Source organism: Artemia franciscana, chromosome 11, assembly GCF_032884065.1.
Source record: "Artemia franciscana chromosome 11, ASM3288406v1, whole genome shotgun sequence".
In the NCBI taxonomy this organism is placed as follows: domain Eukaryota; kingdom Metazoa; phylum Arthropoda; class Branchiopoda; order Anostraca; family Artemiidae; genus Artemia; species Artemia franciscana.
This window is the reverse complement of record NC_088873.1, coordinates 5,610,732-5,628,076: the sequence shown is the minus strand read 5'-3', so window position 1 is coordinate 5,628,076 and position 17,345 is coordinate 5,610,732. Positions and strand designations below refer to the sequence as shown.

At 34.9% G+C, this 17,345-nt stretch overlaps 1 protein-coding gene across 1 annotated transcript in view; it reads right to left on the bottom strand.

Annotated features, from left to right (window-relative positions):
- The window catches only part of LOC136032725 (uncharacterized), a gene marked incomplete in the record, with an annotated part of 160,949 nt that overhangs the window by 50,587 nt on the left and 93,017 nt on the right, over nt 1-17,345 (bottom strand). Inside the window, 2 exon segments of the mRNA XM_065713042.1 lie at nt 5,175-5,433; nt 15,746-16,750. Of these exon segments, the coding sequence (XP_065569114.1) occupies nt 5,175-5,433; nt 15,746-16,750 (1,264 nt within the window).

Sequence of the window (17,345 nt, the reverse complement as noted above, 5' to 3'; positions counted from 1 at the left end):
GTACTACTTAGGAGACGATCGGAGATGTAGTGGGAGCAATTATGTTTAAAGTTTCAGGAGTCAGAGTCAGAGTTGGAATCAGTACGATGAAAATGTCTTGAGTCGAAGTTGCTCGTCGGTGGTAAAAGTGGACCGACTCCACAGCCCTAGCTACCGGGCGTATTTCGTCACTGCCCCGCTCAAAGGCCGTCCTGGCTAAGTGGCTGGCGCATTGGTTTGATATTTCTTTGTCCATGGGGCACGGGTTAAATCCCAGGTTTGGCCGGTTATTTGGTTTGAGACGGGATCAGTGGCGTGGCTCTGCTAGCTCAGCCAGAGTCAGCCCAGCTCTAAATGGGAACCAGGAGAAATATGGGGAAGGTAATCAGAAAGGGTGTGCGAAAGCACAGGATGGTTGGCCCCCATCCCCAAATTGCACTTCCTGGCTGAAGGGCCAACAAACGGAGGTCAGCACCGCCGGTCTGGACCTTAAGGGTCTAATGCCGTCTTACTTACTTCTAACACTTTTTTTTGAAAGGTCGACATGACATTTTCATATTTGTTAGATAATTGTCTAAAACCATTTTCTAAGCTGTTCTCAAAGAGACGATCAGCATATCAACAATAGTAATAACAATAATTTATTTATAAGCCACAGCACAAAACAATGTGAGGATAGTGGAGTAAAAAGGGAGAAAACAAAATAAACATTATAAAAGAAAACAACACAAGAAAAGAAAACAACACACAAGTACAACAAAATCAAAAGAGCAAACGGATGAGAACAAAGGTGCAAAGGTACAACACAATAAGTACAACAAAATCAACAAGAAAAAAGGCCAACAGAACAAACGGATGAGTCCGTGATATGGGGCAAGCCGTCGATATGCTTGTGCCGATAAGTTCTCATGAAGCTCCTGTAGTTTTGCAGTTATACCAGGAGCTTTGTCTTTTCGGATTATTCTCTGATTTCGATGCGATAGAGGTATATAAAGCAGTTATTTACAATATTTATAGTAACATCTACGTAGTTTACATAAGTCACTCTTTTTCAGTAGAATGAAGGTCCCAGAAAGATAAAGCACAAAGTGATCACGAAAACTGTATAGAAAGAAACAAGAGCCTTTCGATTATACTTAAACCGGTTTGACACAATTTTAGAGTATCCAAGTCTGTGTTTTTTACAAGCTTCAGATATTGCAGTCAAATATTGCAATGTATAGTTTTAACATTATGCGACAATTTAGATTTAAATGCAAGATTCAACGAACAAAAAATACTGTTATTTAAGAAGAATGAAGGTGTTACTGAACATATTTTTCATATTGAACATATATTGCGGTTTAAAAGAAACTGTTTTCTTTCTTTTAAACCGCATATAACTCACATCCGTTCCTTAATCGTCCGCCAGTCTTCAATGTTGCACCGGATTAACTCATTTCTTCCTCCTGATATTATGGTTTCTCTTTATTATGCTTTTATTTATCCTTACCTTTCTTATTGCTGCTCTGTCTGGGGTAATACTAATAAATCTCTTCTCTGCTCACTTCCAAGAGCCCAAAAAAGGGCAGTGAAGGCTACTTTTCTTCTCCCTCGGCTTTACCCTTCCTCTGATCTTTATAATGATACTGGAATAGCTCCGCTGGATCATATTATAAGTAAAAGTACACTTTATCTTGCGCATTCTGCTTTTCTAGGTACTCTCCCACCGCCCCTACAGCAGTTTTTCTCACGGACAGGCTCAGGTAGGTACTTTTATTCTTTACGTAATTCTTCTCGACGATTTATTTTACCAAAACGATCTTCTCAAGCAGCCCAGAGGTCTCCAGTATATCAATCAATTCTATTACGGAACTCCATTCCTTCGGATGTCCCTCTTTTCTTTTTAGCAAAGGCATTATTTCGTCGGGTCTTTCCAATTCAATAATTTTTCTCTCTCTTTATTAATCCTTTCCTAATTTGTAAGTCTCTTCTCTTCTTTTAAAATCATTTTCAGCTATATGTTAAATATTCTATCTGTTAAATATCCTATCTATTCAATGTCCTTGTCTTGTTCCAGTTTTTTTTTTTTTTTTATGTATCTTCTCTTCTTTTAAAATCATTTTCAGCTATATGTTAAATATTCTATCTGTTAAATATCCTATCTATTCAATGTCCTTTGTCTTGTTCCAGTTTTTTTTTTTTTTTTTTTTTTTTTTTTTTTTTTTTTTTTTTTTTTTTTTTTTTTTTTTTTTTTTTTTTTTTTTTTTTTTTTTTTTTTTATGTATCTTCTCTTCTTTAAAATCATTTTCAGCTATATGTTAAATATTATATCTGTTAAATATCCTATCTATTCAATATCCTTGTCTTGTTCCAGTTTTTTTTATTTTTATTTTATTTTATGTATCTTCTCTTCTTTTAAAATCATTTTCAGCTATATGTTAAATATTCTATCTGTTAAATATCCTATCTATTCAATGTCCTTGTCTTGTTCCAGTTTTTTTTTTTTTTTTTTTTTTTTTTTTTTTTTTTTTTTTTTTTCTTTGTATATATTTTATAATAGTGTTTTATTTTTGTTCTCTGTGGTCCATTACAAGCAAAGCTTCTTGGGCCTAGTAACCACTTTACTTTTGTAATAGTTTTTCACTTTGAGAATTGCTTAGCGATAGGCTGCACACACTCAAGAATTACGCTAGGATTAGATCTCAGATAACCGGTGTCATAGCTACAAAGACAAGAGACGGGTGATATAATGCATTGGACTTAGACAGAATGCATTATACTTGTATAAATTGGGCTATATGTTTGCACATTATGAGGGGGGAGGTAGGCTAGGTTAGGGGCACTGTCTAAATACTTTACCCCCCCCCCTAATGTGAAAATATAATGCCCAAATTATACTACTGTATAAACTAAAGGTTATATGAAAGTTATCTTTCGTTAGAATTAAATTAACTTCACTTGTCGAGTGTGTACTGGCTAATACTACCCATTACCCATTTGAAAAACGGGTAATGGGTACTACCCATTTGAAAAACGACACTACCATTTCAACTACCCATTTGAAAAACGACAAGGCATCTTCTCTTCAAAATCACACACATACGAAATATACTATATGCCATATTTTCCCCTTAACCTTGTAATTTCAAACCGCAGTTCCAAGCATAGTTTTCATTCGGGATGGTTGATTTAATCAATCGTTTCAATTATAGTAAGAATTAGATCCTGGTTTACACGTCTAAGCTAATTTCTATCTACACTTTTTCTATAAAAAAAAAAAGAAAAGAAAGATGGGTAGCATTATCGAGTGTGTGAGATTGGGCTTTTAGAAAGGCATATTCTAGATCGTTGTTCTGAAACAAAAAATGGTGAAAAATTCCGACAAAATTCATGTATTGAGCTCGGAAAACTGGAAAAATTCAAAATGATTCAATCTTAGTGAATTGATCTATTTTTTTCATTTACACCAAACAGGCTATCACCCCGGGTTTTGTAAAAATCCATGTTTTTAGAACTGTAACTAAAATATCCGACATTTCTTTTTCCTTTCTTTTTGTTTTATCAAGTGTCTTTCCTGAAATAGATTGTTGTCTATACGTCTGATGCTAGACACAAGTCCGTATCCAGGGTACCCCCCCCCCCCCCCGGATAAAAATGTGACTAAAAAACTTCTGTTCTTTTTACTGGCTGGAAATTTCTTACAAAAGCAATGGCTTCAATCCACGAAATCGTATTGGGAGCAAAATGTATTTTTGTAAACCTAGGGAGGTATAATTTTTCAATGAATACATCAAAGGGACTTACAAGAAAGAATGATGACACTTTAAAGAAAGCAGAATTCTCAGAAAGTCCTTTTCTGACGTTTATTTTATGTTTCACAATATATTCCATTTGAAGATATCTGATTCTGAAGACAATTCCTGAGAAAATTCGCAAATAGAACACGCCCTTAATTACCAACATTATTTTTAGCCAATTTGTTTTGCGAAATAAAAGCGACGATAAAAGGCTTGTCGCTGGGCAGATAACAATCAACTCTGTCACATTCTCAAACCAAGTCAGGCATGGAGGCAACACCTCCACAAACATGTCAAAGTTAATAAGGTTCATTTAGCAAAATGAAAGAAAAGTCAAAGCCCGACACAAAAGTAAAGACATGTTAACACTCAGAGGATCGGAAATTCGCAATCATAAAAGTTGGGTGGGTCCTCAATTTGAAAACGTCATTCTCTTCCGCAATAGGTCATAACAGTGATCTATCTAAAAGAACTTCACCAGTAGGTCAACAAAGGTACATTATTACCTTTAAAATGCATTAAATAATTGTTTAAATACAATTTGCTACGTTTTTACGATTCGGACAAGGATTTGGGTGGGGGGATTCAAACCCAGAACCGCACCTCTCCTCCTTCATACGGTTTTGGTGTAAAGATAACAAAAAAAAGATTCTTACAAAAATAATATCTAGCGGGCTCCCTGAGCCATAGTTTTAAACCAATAACCATGACCTGATAGAAGAGACTGATAACAAAAAACCCAAAAATGACAAAAAAATCAACAATATCTAGCCATCACTTCCACCGCTCCCAAGGTAGATCCTTTAGCCCTTGTGACAACGATTAATTACCAGTAGGTAGATTAGTATACTGGCAGTAGAGCATGTCGGATGACACTCACAAAAAAAACATTAAAAACATAATTAAATCTATTGATTGTGTGCATAATGAGATATACTTATTTAGCTTCAGGTACCCGTCGTACAACGTCGACTGACTGTTTTCAGGTTATAAATATATTTATATATATATATAATAGGTTATATATGTACAGGTTATATACATAAATTATATTTATATCCCTTCATTGATCTAATGGAGGGGGAATCAACAAACTGGGTTAGAAACTTAAAATCTACTGTTTTGATGAGTTTGTAAAGCCAGCTCTAATCAAAAATGCAGTCTTCCTTAAAAAATAAACCTTAAAAAATAAACGAATATTATTGAAAATGTTTAAAGCTTGGTAAGAGAGATCAAGGTCTTTTAAGCCGTTTCTAAGTGAAAGATCCTACGAGAATAAGATAAAAGTATGGGAGACATCAGGTAAAATAGCAAAAGATATGGAGATACACCCAGACGGGGGTAATCATCGTCATGTTATAACAAAGGGAGGAAGTCATCAGCCTTGGCTTGACCCAATCAATATAATTCACTTACCTTTTTCAGTGACGCTTCTATACTGCGACCTGCTTGATTGTGATGAATTTGCACCAACAAACTGACGATAATGATCATCCTCCTTTAAATATCCAGTTCCGTCGAGTTCATCATGCGAGCTAGCAGAGTCCTGATTGGATAAACCCTCATCATCAGCAAACGCATCTGAATCATGAGCATTCGATTCTTCATCATCTGAATGCAGCGAGTCAACTTCATCATTCAAAGGGTCTGCTAATCGGTAACCTGATAGCTTTACCTTAAAAGAAACACTTATTTTAGAATACTAATTAAATTTAATTAGTGCTAACACTTGTTTTGAATGTTTATTGACTATAGATTAAACTCCATTAGAATACTATCCATGGAGAATTAAAAGTTGAAAAATCAAAACATCTATTGCGTAATCAAAAACAAAGAATATAAGATTATCCTAACTAAAAGACTATCATAAGCCTTTTGGATTATCCTAACTAAAGACTATTATGTCTTTAGATTGTAATAACTAAGAGTTTAATGACTCCAGGGTTTCGACAAGAAAAGCCCCCTCCCACCATCTAATCTTTATGTCCATAATTGCTGATTTGATATATTCCTTCTTGGACGATCAATCCGGCATAAAAAATATCTAATATACTAGATTAACAAAAGACTTCTAGTTTCCAAGAGCACAGCAGCCTATTGCATAGGATTACTAGGTGACAATATGGGGCTTATCCATGATTTTTGCTTGGGGAGGGGGGGGGTACACAAAAAACTTTATATACATTTTTGTTACGTTTTTACGAGCCAGATAAAAGTTTTGGAGGGGATGGGGTCCCCCCCAGATACGGCCCTGGTGACAGTGTATCCAATACTGTCAAAAGAATTAATTGAAGTCAGTGATCTTATTAGTTTTGTTCATTATTGGGTCCAGTCATAATAAAATAAAAATAATAGCAAGACAAAATGATGCATTTCGTCAAAGCATTATCATCAGCAAATGCATCATAATCATGAGCATTTGATTATTCATCAGCTGAATGCCCCGAGTCAACTTCATCATTCGAACTATCGGATTTGTCTTAAAAATACTAATACTAACACCTTAACGCTAATAAACACTTTAATAGTTTTATAATTTGTTAAAGCCTTATGATCAGAATTAAGAGAATTCGATTCTTCATCATCTGAATGCTGTGAGTCAACTTTATCATCCAATGAGTCAGCTAATCGATAACCAAACAGCTGTGCCTTAAAAGTAACACTTCTTTTAGAATGTTAATTAAATTTACTTCATTTAGAATGTTAATTAAATTTAAATATATATTTGATGCACCAGCCATGTTTATTTAAATCTTATTTAAATCTTATATTATATTTATAATAAATCTTATTATAGATCCATGTCTTTTTTTTCAGCACCGTGTGTCTAAATAAGAGCCTTATCTTACAAAATCAGAGTTTTACAAGTTTAGAATTTCACATGAGTAGCTTTTTCTGAGGAAAAAAATAATACATAAAACAAGAACTAAGAGCTCATATGGCACTTGTGACCAGATCTGAAGAACCAAGATATCATGATATGAGCTCTAGCAAAATTCTAAGAATCAACAGATTGCTTCTAAAGGAAAATCAGAGGCTTAATGCCGGTCGGGATTTAAAACAAGAGCTCTGAGTCATGAGGTCCTTCTAAATATTAAAATTCATTAAGATCCGATCACCCACTCGCAAGTTAGAAATACCTCAATTTTTCTAATTTTTCAAATTTTACAGGTCCCTGACACGCCTACCAATTTGCATCGTCCTAGCACGTCCAGAAGCATCAAACTCGCCAAAGCAATGAACCCCACCATCTAATTCCCCCAAAGAAAGCAGATTCAGTCTGGTTACGTCAGTCACGTATCTACATCATTTATAAGCATTTTCCAATATTTCTGCTTTCCCCTTCCAGCTCCCCCCAATGTCAAAAGATCTGGCCGGGATTTGAAATAAGAGCTCTGAGACACGACTTCCCTCTAAATATCAAATTTCATTAAAATCCGGTCATCTCATCTTTAGTTAAAAATACCTCAATTTTTCTAACTTTTCTTAATTAACAACCCACAGCTCCCCCAAAGAGAACGGATCCGTACCAATTATTTCAATCTCGTGTCTATAACTTCTGCTTATTCTTCCCATCACGTTTCATCCCAATATCTCCACTCTAAGTGTTTTCCAAGATTTCTATTTCCCCCCTCCAACCCTTTATGTCTCCGGATCCGATTAGAATTGAAAATGGATCATCTGAGCCATAAGATTCTTCTATATATCAAGCTTCATTGAGATCCAATCACCCAGTAGTAAGATACCTCGATTTCAGGTTTTCCAAGAATTGCGACTTCCCCTTCCAACTCCCTTCAATATCACCGGATCTGGTCGGGATTTAAAAAAGAGAGTTTTAAAGCACAAGATCCTTCTAGATATCAAATTTCATTAAGATCTGATCACCTGTTCGTAAGTTACAAATACCTCATTTTTTCTTATTTTTCCAAATTACTCCCCCCCCCTCCAACTCCACCAAAGAGAGCGGATCCGTCAGGTTATGTCAGTCGCCTATCTTGGACTTGTGTTTATTCTTTCCACCAAGTTTCATCCTGATCTCTCCGCTTTAAGCGTTTTCCAAGATTTTCGGTCCACCCCCCCCCTAATGACACTACACCCGGTCAGGATACAAAAATAAGAGATATGAGTTTCGAGGTCCTTCTAAATATGAAATTTCATTAAGATACGATCACTCTTTCGCAAGTTAAAATTACCTAATTTTTTACAACTTTTTAGGATTAACTCCCCCCCCCCAACTCCCCCAAAGATTATTGTTTCAGTCCCGTATCTAGGACTTGTGCTTATTTTTCTCACCAAGTTTCATCCCGATCCCTCCACTCTAAGAATTTTCCAAGAGTTTAGGTTCCACCCCCCCCCCCAATATCCCCTTCACATGATAAGGTTGAAATTTAATATAAGAGCTCTGAGACATGATATCCTTCCAAACATCAAATTTCATTAAGATCCGATCACTCCTTCGTAAGTTAAAGATATCTCATTTTTCTAATTTTTCAGAATCAACCCTCCCACCCCCACTACCCCAAAGAGAGCGGATCCGTCCCGGTTATGTCATTCACGAATCTAGGACTTGTGCTTATTTTTTCCACCAAGTTTCATCCCGATCCCTCCACTCTAAGCGTTTTACAGGATTTAAGGTTCCCCACCCTCAATTCCCCCCCCAATGTCACCAGATCCAGTCGGAATTTCCAAACTTCAAATTTCAGTAAGATCCGATCACTCCTTCGTAAGTTAAAAATACCTCATTTTTCTAATTTGTTCAAAATTAACCCCCCCCCCAACTCCCCCAAAGAGAGTGGATCCGTTCCGGTTATGTCATCACGTATCTAAGACTTGTGATAATTTTTCCCACCAAGTTTCGTCCCGATCCCTCCACTTTAAGCGTTTTCCAAGATTTTAGGTTCCCCCCTCAACTCCCCCCAATGTCACCGGATCCAGTCGAGATTTAAAATAAAAGCTCTGAGACACGATCTCATTCCAAACTTCAAATTTCATTAAGATCCCACCACCCGTTCGTAAGTTAAAAATACTTCATTTTTTCTATTTTTTCCGAGTTAACCGGTCCCCACTCTCCCCCAGATGGTCAAATCGGGAAAACTATTTCTAATTTAATCTGGTCTGGTCCCTGATACTCCTGCCAAGTTTCATCGTCCTAGCTTGCCTGGAAGTGCCTGGAGTAGCAAAACCGAGACAGACAGACCGACCGACCGACAGACCGACAGAATTTGCGATCGCCATATGTCACTTGTTAATAACAAGTGCCATAAAAACTGTAAAAATGAAGGTGCAAACTCGAATCTTGAGGCTTTATTATGGTTAATTTTGTTTGGAGAAAATAATGTTTTCAGACTTTTCATGAGGATAATTTGTATTTGAAGATTTAAATTTAAAATTCCTTTTGAAAGCTTACCATGTATGTAGCAGAGTAACCTGCAGAATACTTTTAATAAGGGGGTTTTGGGATTTTCTGTAACAGATCAAAATCCTCCGGGGGGAATTTGGAGCCAAGTTTCAAAAATCAAATGAAAATGACTGTAAAAACTAAAAAATAATAAAAAATAAAGGTACTATAAAAGTACTATAAAATACTTTATATTATTCTTAAAAGGTAAATGTGTACTAAAAAAACTGATCTGTTTCTGTTGATGCTTGAATTATGCAGGTTTATGTTAGTTTTGACAAGATTTAGGAAGAAACTAAATTTTAAGCTGGGGGGGGGGGCAAATTGGGGTTTGGGGGACCAAGATCTGGGAGGGGTGGTTGCCCCCTGCCCCATAATGAATTACGCCCCTGCTCTACAGTACTCTTTGAGCTACATGAGCTGAAACAGTCCCTTCTGTTCTAAGCACAGTAAAAGCAACAGTAAAAGGAAATAACATGCAGGGTATAGTTAAAAATTATTTCCGTGCTTCTAACCCCTTTCTGTGTGTTGATGTTTCTAGTATTTGTGATGCGAGGCGGATCGGGTCCTACTACACTATTAAGTTCACAATGCCGAACCAAGATGCTATTCAATTTGAGAATGAAATTTTTTGAGTTAAGGAGTGCTGTTATAGTCCCTTCTGTCCTGCGCACAGCAAAAGCAACAACAAAACGAAAGAAATTTTATGAAAAATTCAAAAATTATTTCCGTGCTTCTATCCCTCTGATTGTTTGAAGTTTACAGTGTTGTCACCGTTTGCGATGCAAGGCGGATTTGGTTTTCCTTCACATTTAAATTGATATTTCCAAACCCAAGACGGCATTCAATTTGAAAATGAAATGCTCTGAGATGCAGAGTATTGAAACACTCCCTCGTGTACTACGCAACAGCAACAACAGCAACAGAAAAAAGGGAAAAAATATGGTATACTTGAGAATTGTTTCAGTGCCTCTAATCCCTCTCTGATTCTTTGATGTTTACAACGTTTGTAAACAACGTTGTGATGCGAGGTAGATCTGGTTTTTCTTCATACTTGACTTTTCCAACAAGGAAGTTGACTGTTTTAAAACTGTATGGTTGACACCCCATGAAGTCTGTCTGCAATTTTTTGGTAGGCTCCTAAATCGTGCTCTGTCTTGTTGTGATTTTTTTTCGTTAATTTCGCTTCTTTTTTCGTTATTACTCCATTATTTTTTACAATTTTAGGTAGACGGTTGAAAAAACAACAAGTTGTTACTTATTATATGTTCGTATTTTAAGCCAAATTCAAACCAACAGAAAAGAAGTTTTCGGAAGCCAGGATGAGCCAAAGGACTGATCGTACGGAAAACAACTGCAAGCAGTCGGGCAGGGACATCAATTGGGCTGAATTTAGAAAAATACCTTTTCCGGTATTTTCAAAAAAAAATTGCCTAAGCCCTAGATTTTGAAAATTACCATTTTTGTATGTTCATTAAAAAATGAAAAAAAAATCCCCACCCCCTTCTTTCCCCACATTTGTGTAAATTGGAACCTTTGGAAACACCAGAGTATATTTACAGGGCTAAAGTGTGCCGCCTTAAAATGAAGCATATAAATACTGTTCAAACCAACAGGTTACCCCAACAGGGAGTATATTTAGTTCTAGGGAAACAACGAAATTTTCTGGGCAAGGCGGGGGGGGAGCGGTTGATAGAATTTCGATATAATCGGCGAATATGGTAAATATATAAAGGAGCGAGTCATCAAAAACCTTGTAGCCTATTTTAGGCGATAGGGATACCGTAAAGTTTACAAAAACTGAGTCTTAAGTCTAAAAAGAAAAAGAAAAAGAAAATGCACGAAAGTCTGCAAAACTGTTGTAAAATACAGTTTCTGAACTACCTAAAGCTCTTGAAAGGCATAATAAGCATTAATTCAGTTATAAGTATTAAACTTAAAGTCTACACTTAATACGTTTTGATTCGGGAGAGCCGACTTGCGTAAAACTGGAAATGATAGGAACAAAGTTCATACAAAATCATATAAACTTTTATCTACTGACTAGCTGTTGGGGTGGCGCTTCGCGCCACCCCAACACCTAGTTGGTGGGGCGCTTCGCGCCCCCCAAGCCCCCCGCGCGCGTAAGTCGTTACGCGCCATATTAGTTACGCGCCATTGTAGCTGTGTCCCTGTGTCCCACCTGTGAATAGAGATAGATATAAATATATATTTTTAACTAGCTGTTGGGGTGGCGCTTCGCGCCACCCCAACACCTAGTTGGTGGGGGCGCTTCGCGCCCCCCCCAAGCCCCCCCGCGCGCGTAAGTCGTTACGCGCCATATTAGTTACGCGCCATTGTAGTTGTGTCCCTATGTCCCACCTGTGAATATAGATATATATATATATATATATATATATATATATATATATATATATATATATATATATATATATATATATATATATATATATATATATATATATATATATATATATATATATATATGTTTTTAACTACGTAAAACTTGCGAATATACAACATTCTTTGCTGTCCCATTGTCTGTGCATATAAATAGATTGTCAGGTTTACCGACTCTTGAACATGCAACATATAATGGTCCATGGGAAAACAATCCGTATTCAGATCTATACCTCATGATTCTAATGATTGCCCTTGAGCTTTGTTGATGGTGATTGCTAATCGACCATTCCCTGAGTCGCCATCGTCATTTATATATCCCCCTGTGCACCCCGGCGTCCCCTTTGTAGTTATGTCCCTGTGTCCCGGTCGTCATTTATATTCCCTGTGTCCCGGTCGTCATTTGTGTCCCGGTGTTCCAGTCTGTGATTTCTCTTTGAGTGTCCCGGGCGTCATTTATATTCCTTGTGTCCCGGTGTCCCGGTCGTCATTTATATCCCCCTGTGCCCCCCGGCGTCCCCATTGTAGTTGTGTCCCTGTGTCCCGGTCGTCATTTATATTCCCTGTGTCCCGGTCGTCATTTGTATCCCGGTGTCCCGGTCTGTATATACATTCGTTTTTTAGTTTTGTTTTTCTCCTTTATTTTTTTCCTTTTTTCTTTTTTTTCTTTTTTAGTTTATTTAGATTTTTAGATTTTTTAGTTTTTTTATTAGTTTTTAGTTTTTTTGTAGTTTTTACCATTTTTTTAGTTTTTTTAGTTTTTTTTTTTTTACTTATGTCCTGGTCGTCATTTATACTCCCTGTGTCCCGGTCGTCATTTGTGTCTCGGTGCTTTGTTGATTGCTAATTTATATTATATTTATATTTATATTTTTTATATTTATTAATATTTTTTTAGTTTTCTTTTTCTCTTATTTTTCAGTTTTTTCCTTTTTTTTAGTTTTTTCTTTTTTAGTTTTTAGTTTTTTTTGTTTTTTACCTTTTTTAGTTTTTTTAGTTTTTTTAGTTTTTTAGCTTTTTTAGTTTTTTTATTAGTTTTTAGTTTTTTTTTAGTTTTTGCCTTTTTTTAGTTTTTTCAGTTTTTTTTTTGTTTTTAGTTTTTTTCCTTTTTTTAGTTTTTTTTAGTTTTTTAGCTTTTTTAGTTTTTTTTCTTTTTAGTTTTTTTTGTAGTTTTTACCTTTTTTAGTTTTTTTTCTTCTTTTGTATTAGTGTGAAATAATTCAGACGTCATATGCGGACAAACACGACGTCACTCGACAGACAGACAGACAGACATAACCCACAAACAACTTATTTTTATATATATTTATTCATATTTTTTTAGTTTTCTTTTTCTCTTTTATTTTTCAGTTTTTTCCTTTTTTTTAGTTTTTTTCTTTTTTAGTTTTTAGTTTTTTTTAGTTTTTTACCTTTTTTTAGTTTTTTTTTTAGTTTTTTTAGTTTTTTAGCTATTTTAGTTTTTTTATTAGTTTTTATTTTTTTTGTAGTTTTTGCCTTTTTTTATTTTTTTCAGTTTTTTTTTAGTTATTAGATTTTTACCTTTTTTTAGTTTTTTTTTAGTTTTTTAGCTTTTTTAGTTTTTTTTCTTTTTAGTTTTTTTTGTAGTTTTTACCTTTTTTAGTTTTTTTCTTCTTTTGTATTAGTGTGAAATAATTCAGACGTCATATGCGGACAAACATGACGTCACCTGATCCACACACAGATCCACACACAGACAACTTATTTTTATATATATAGATAACATCTTATTAATTTCCACTATTTCCAATACGTTTAATTTTCGAATAAAAAATCAGAACAATTATAGTTTAAATTAAAAGACATCACTCAAGAGAGAGTTTTAAAATGTCTGCTTTCGTTTCCAACATCCGGCAAAACGTAAATGGCGCATACACTAAATGTCGAAAATCTAATGTGACACTCCCAACTTTCATCCCAAGGGTGTTTCTACAAAAATTACCAATTTGACATGCCAAAAATTTATGGCATTAAAAAGACAACAATGTAGCAAACTTCATTTATCTAGGGCATTCCTTTCCGTGACTTGACTAGTGGTAAAAAAAAAATCGAAACGTTATCTCGTAAATTCTTTGGTTCTATCAAAATTCAGCATTTTTTTCATGCATATTTATTTATTTAAACAATATTTATTTAGACAATTATTATTATATTTACTGAAGAATATTAATAATTTTCTGGTTTAAGGTAAACTCTTAGATGAAATTATATTTTGAATATTTTCTGATTTAATATTAATAATTTTCTGGTTTAAGGTAAACTCTAAGATGAAATTATATTTTGAATTGAGAAGCAATCTCGCTAATTTCTTGCTAATTATAATATTTATCAAAGCATATTTTCCATTTTCTGGTTGAGGACTAACAATAAGTGAAATCTTATTCAAAATTGAGAAGCAATCTCGTAGATCCATTGTTTCTATTAAATTTAACAAGTTGTGATTGCTGAATCTTTAACTTATTTCTTTTCTTTATCAGTTTTTTATCATTATTCTAAGACTCACCCAACACAAAAACAAAGCATAATTTCCGTTTTCTGGTTAAATGAAAACACTAAGATGATATCATACTTATTAGATTTTCTTATTAATTTATTAAATACTTATTATCTTATTATACTTAATAATTTATTAAATTGTCAGTTGAATGGAGATCTTTATGGTTTTTCGGTATTGAGTTATTAGCATAGAATTCACAAAGCAGAAAGAGCACTAGAGTAGAACAAAGAATTAACACGATCTCATATTATTCTTGCTATTAAACATACGTGATAAAAACCAGCAGGTCGTAAATGAAAGCATGTCACTATATCAAATTTCTTGCCAAAAAACACCACAATACTAAGAGAAACACGTAAAGAATGGATTGATGCTAAAACTGTCAATCGCTTCTGAAAACATCGAAACTGCGAATAAAAAGGAAGAAAGAATTACGCTCACGCAGTGAACGTAATTCAAAGTGTTTTCCAAGATTTGGTCGGGATTTGAAATAAGAGCTCTGAGACATGAATTCCTTCTAAATATAAAATTTCATTAAGATAAAAATACCCGGGACGTGATCGTCTCTTAAAAGCTTACCACTACTAGTGTAACCCTTATTCTAAAATTAAGATTTGTAGTACTTTCGCCAAATGTGTCATTAATTCGAATCAGAGATAAAACAATCCCTCTCTTTGGCCCTTTTCAATTTTTCAACGTTTTTACAGATCGTCTTAATTGCTTTTGGGAAAAATAATTCAACATACTACTTAAATCGTTTAATTTTTTCTAAGAAAAGCCGTAAAAGAGTGAAGGTGCACAATCTTTACAATAGCTCTTCAATTTCTTTCTATATTTTAACTTGTTTAACATATTTGGTTCTCAGTGAAACGAAAATCACATCGAATCGCAAATGAAAACGACGTGCAACAAAATCCGCAACTCGTAGAAAAGTAACGGAGAGAATCACAACGAATCACAAGCGAAAATAACGCACAACAAAATTTGTACTTAGCGGACTTGCGATAGCGAGAATCACAACGAACCATAAATTAAATTTATGCAAAACAAAATCAGCAGTTAGGAGACACGCGACAACGAGCATGACAAGTCGAACAGAAAGTATCCACGAGTTAATCAATATTACAATGAAATGAAAGAGCGCACTATTTTAGCACCACTCAAAAAAGAAGTAAGTAAAACATATACTTTAATTTTACGAATTGTCTCCCTAGAAAATGCAAATCCTGTAAAAGTTATTCTGTGAAGAATAAACAGAAAGGAAGAATTGAATCCAAGCCAGAATTTCTTAATTCAATTGGAATTGTTGATTTGCCCCCCCCCCATGCCTTAAAACTAAAGAATAACACAATAATAACGCTAAGATACGATCCAAGAATGACAAATAAACCAGCCTGCCGAGTAGGGATCGATCAAGGCTAGATCCAAGAACTTTTAGGGGCGCAGATTTCAAACAAATCGCTTAACAGTAATAGTAATTTTGTAATTTCTGAAATTTCATTTTTATTACAATAGAGTAGAGGATAAATTAAAATACGAATAAAAAATTATTGAAATATTTTTGTTATGTTTTTACGATTCATGCAGAAATTTCAGGGGGGGGGGTCAAACACTCTCCCATGGCAACGGCCTTGGTTGTATACAATATCTAGAAAATACGAAAAAACTACTTACTTGCTCTAGTATATACTGCTGTAAAGGAAGTAAATGAGATTCTCCACTATCATCCAAACTGGGTTTGTACGGCTCAATATTGCCATAAAGAGGAGATGCCGAATCCGGATTAGTCGAAGGCGATGAGTTTTTTGCAGTGGAATCACTCGTAGAATCGCTTGACTTTTTTTCGGATTTTACTTCAACCTCTGATCCCCGATTTGATTCAATACTTCTTGAGGTATCAAATTTTTCAGAGCTTCGGGTTGAAGATATACTCTTAGTTGGATTACTATCCTGTGATGCTCTACTCCCAGTCGTAGCAAGGCCAGAATCAACTTGAGAATGGGGGGAACTGTCAGCGCTACAACGCCCTCTAAACATACTCAACGAATCTTTTTCATTTAATGTTGAATTCCCACTGTCATGAGTACTAAAAGGTGATGAAAATTCACACTTCGGGCTTGATGGACTTGGACTTGAATCAGAATTAAAGCTACCACTCAAATCCCTTAATTTATCAAGCAATCGCCGATTCCCAAATTCACGCGTTTTTCCTGTCTCAAGCGAACGGATCTTTCGATGAATCATAGGAGTGCACAAGCTGTCTAAACTTTCATTTTTAAATTCACCGGATCCAGAATTATGCAATTTACGCCTCGACTGAGGGGTCAAAGAGCCACTTTTGTCTTCATCAACTCTCTGTTGCATAAAAGACAAACTTCGCGACAGGGAGCCCTCCTTTGGTCTTTCATGATAATAATCAAACAAGCGATGTTTATCAGTATCTAGGCTTCTCTGTCTGCTTGCTCTAACACTTTCAGATTTGATGGGAGATGTGACTTTATCTAGGCTACGCATGCTTCCTTCTTTGTACTTCCTCACAGCAGAGGGCTCAGAAAAGGGATATTTCAATTCTTGATTTTCCCTATCTCGCCTCGGAGAATCTAATTTTCCCAGTATGGTTGCTTCAAGGGAGGTCCGACTCAAACATATTGAACCAGAATCGCTAGACCGGCCAGAGTCCTGGAAAAGAATAGGTCATAAATAACCAGCATTAAATGCTTTATCAGATATTAGACTCCTGGATTTGTCAGACGACGTAAATTGTTTAGTGGAAAACAAAAACAATCCCAAATCACGATGGACTTATTAAGTAAGAACACAGCACTGGGAATAATTTATGCATTTTAGTAATGAATAAATCAGCGATGAATATCAAAACAAACAGAGAAAAATAAAAAAGATAGATTGTGTATGTTTTTTTTTCAAAATGAAAAACATCTTGTATTTTTTTTTCTTTTTTTATAAAAAAAGCTAGACAGTTACGTAATATAAAGTGAGATTCACAGCCAATAGCAACAGGCACTGATTATGATTTACCAGTACTTAATTATGAATGAATTACCAATGATTATCAAAAGCAACTAATGGGAACAAAAGAATACATCTTGTATTTTGTTGTTTGTTTGTTTGTTTTTGAAAAAAACTAGACAATTACATAATATGAAGTGTGATTCTCAGCAAGTAACAATAGGTATTGCACATAATTTACCAATATTTAGTTATGAGTGAATTACCGATGAATACAAAAAGTAAACAATAGACAACAGAAACGAAA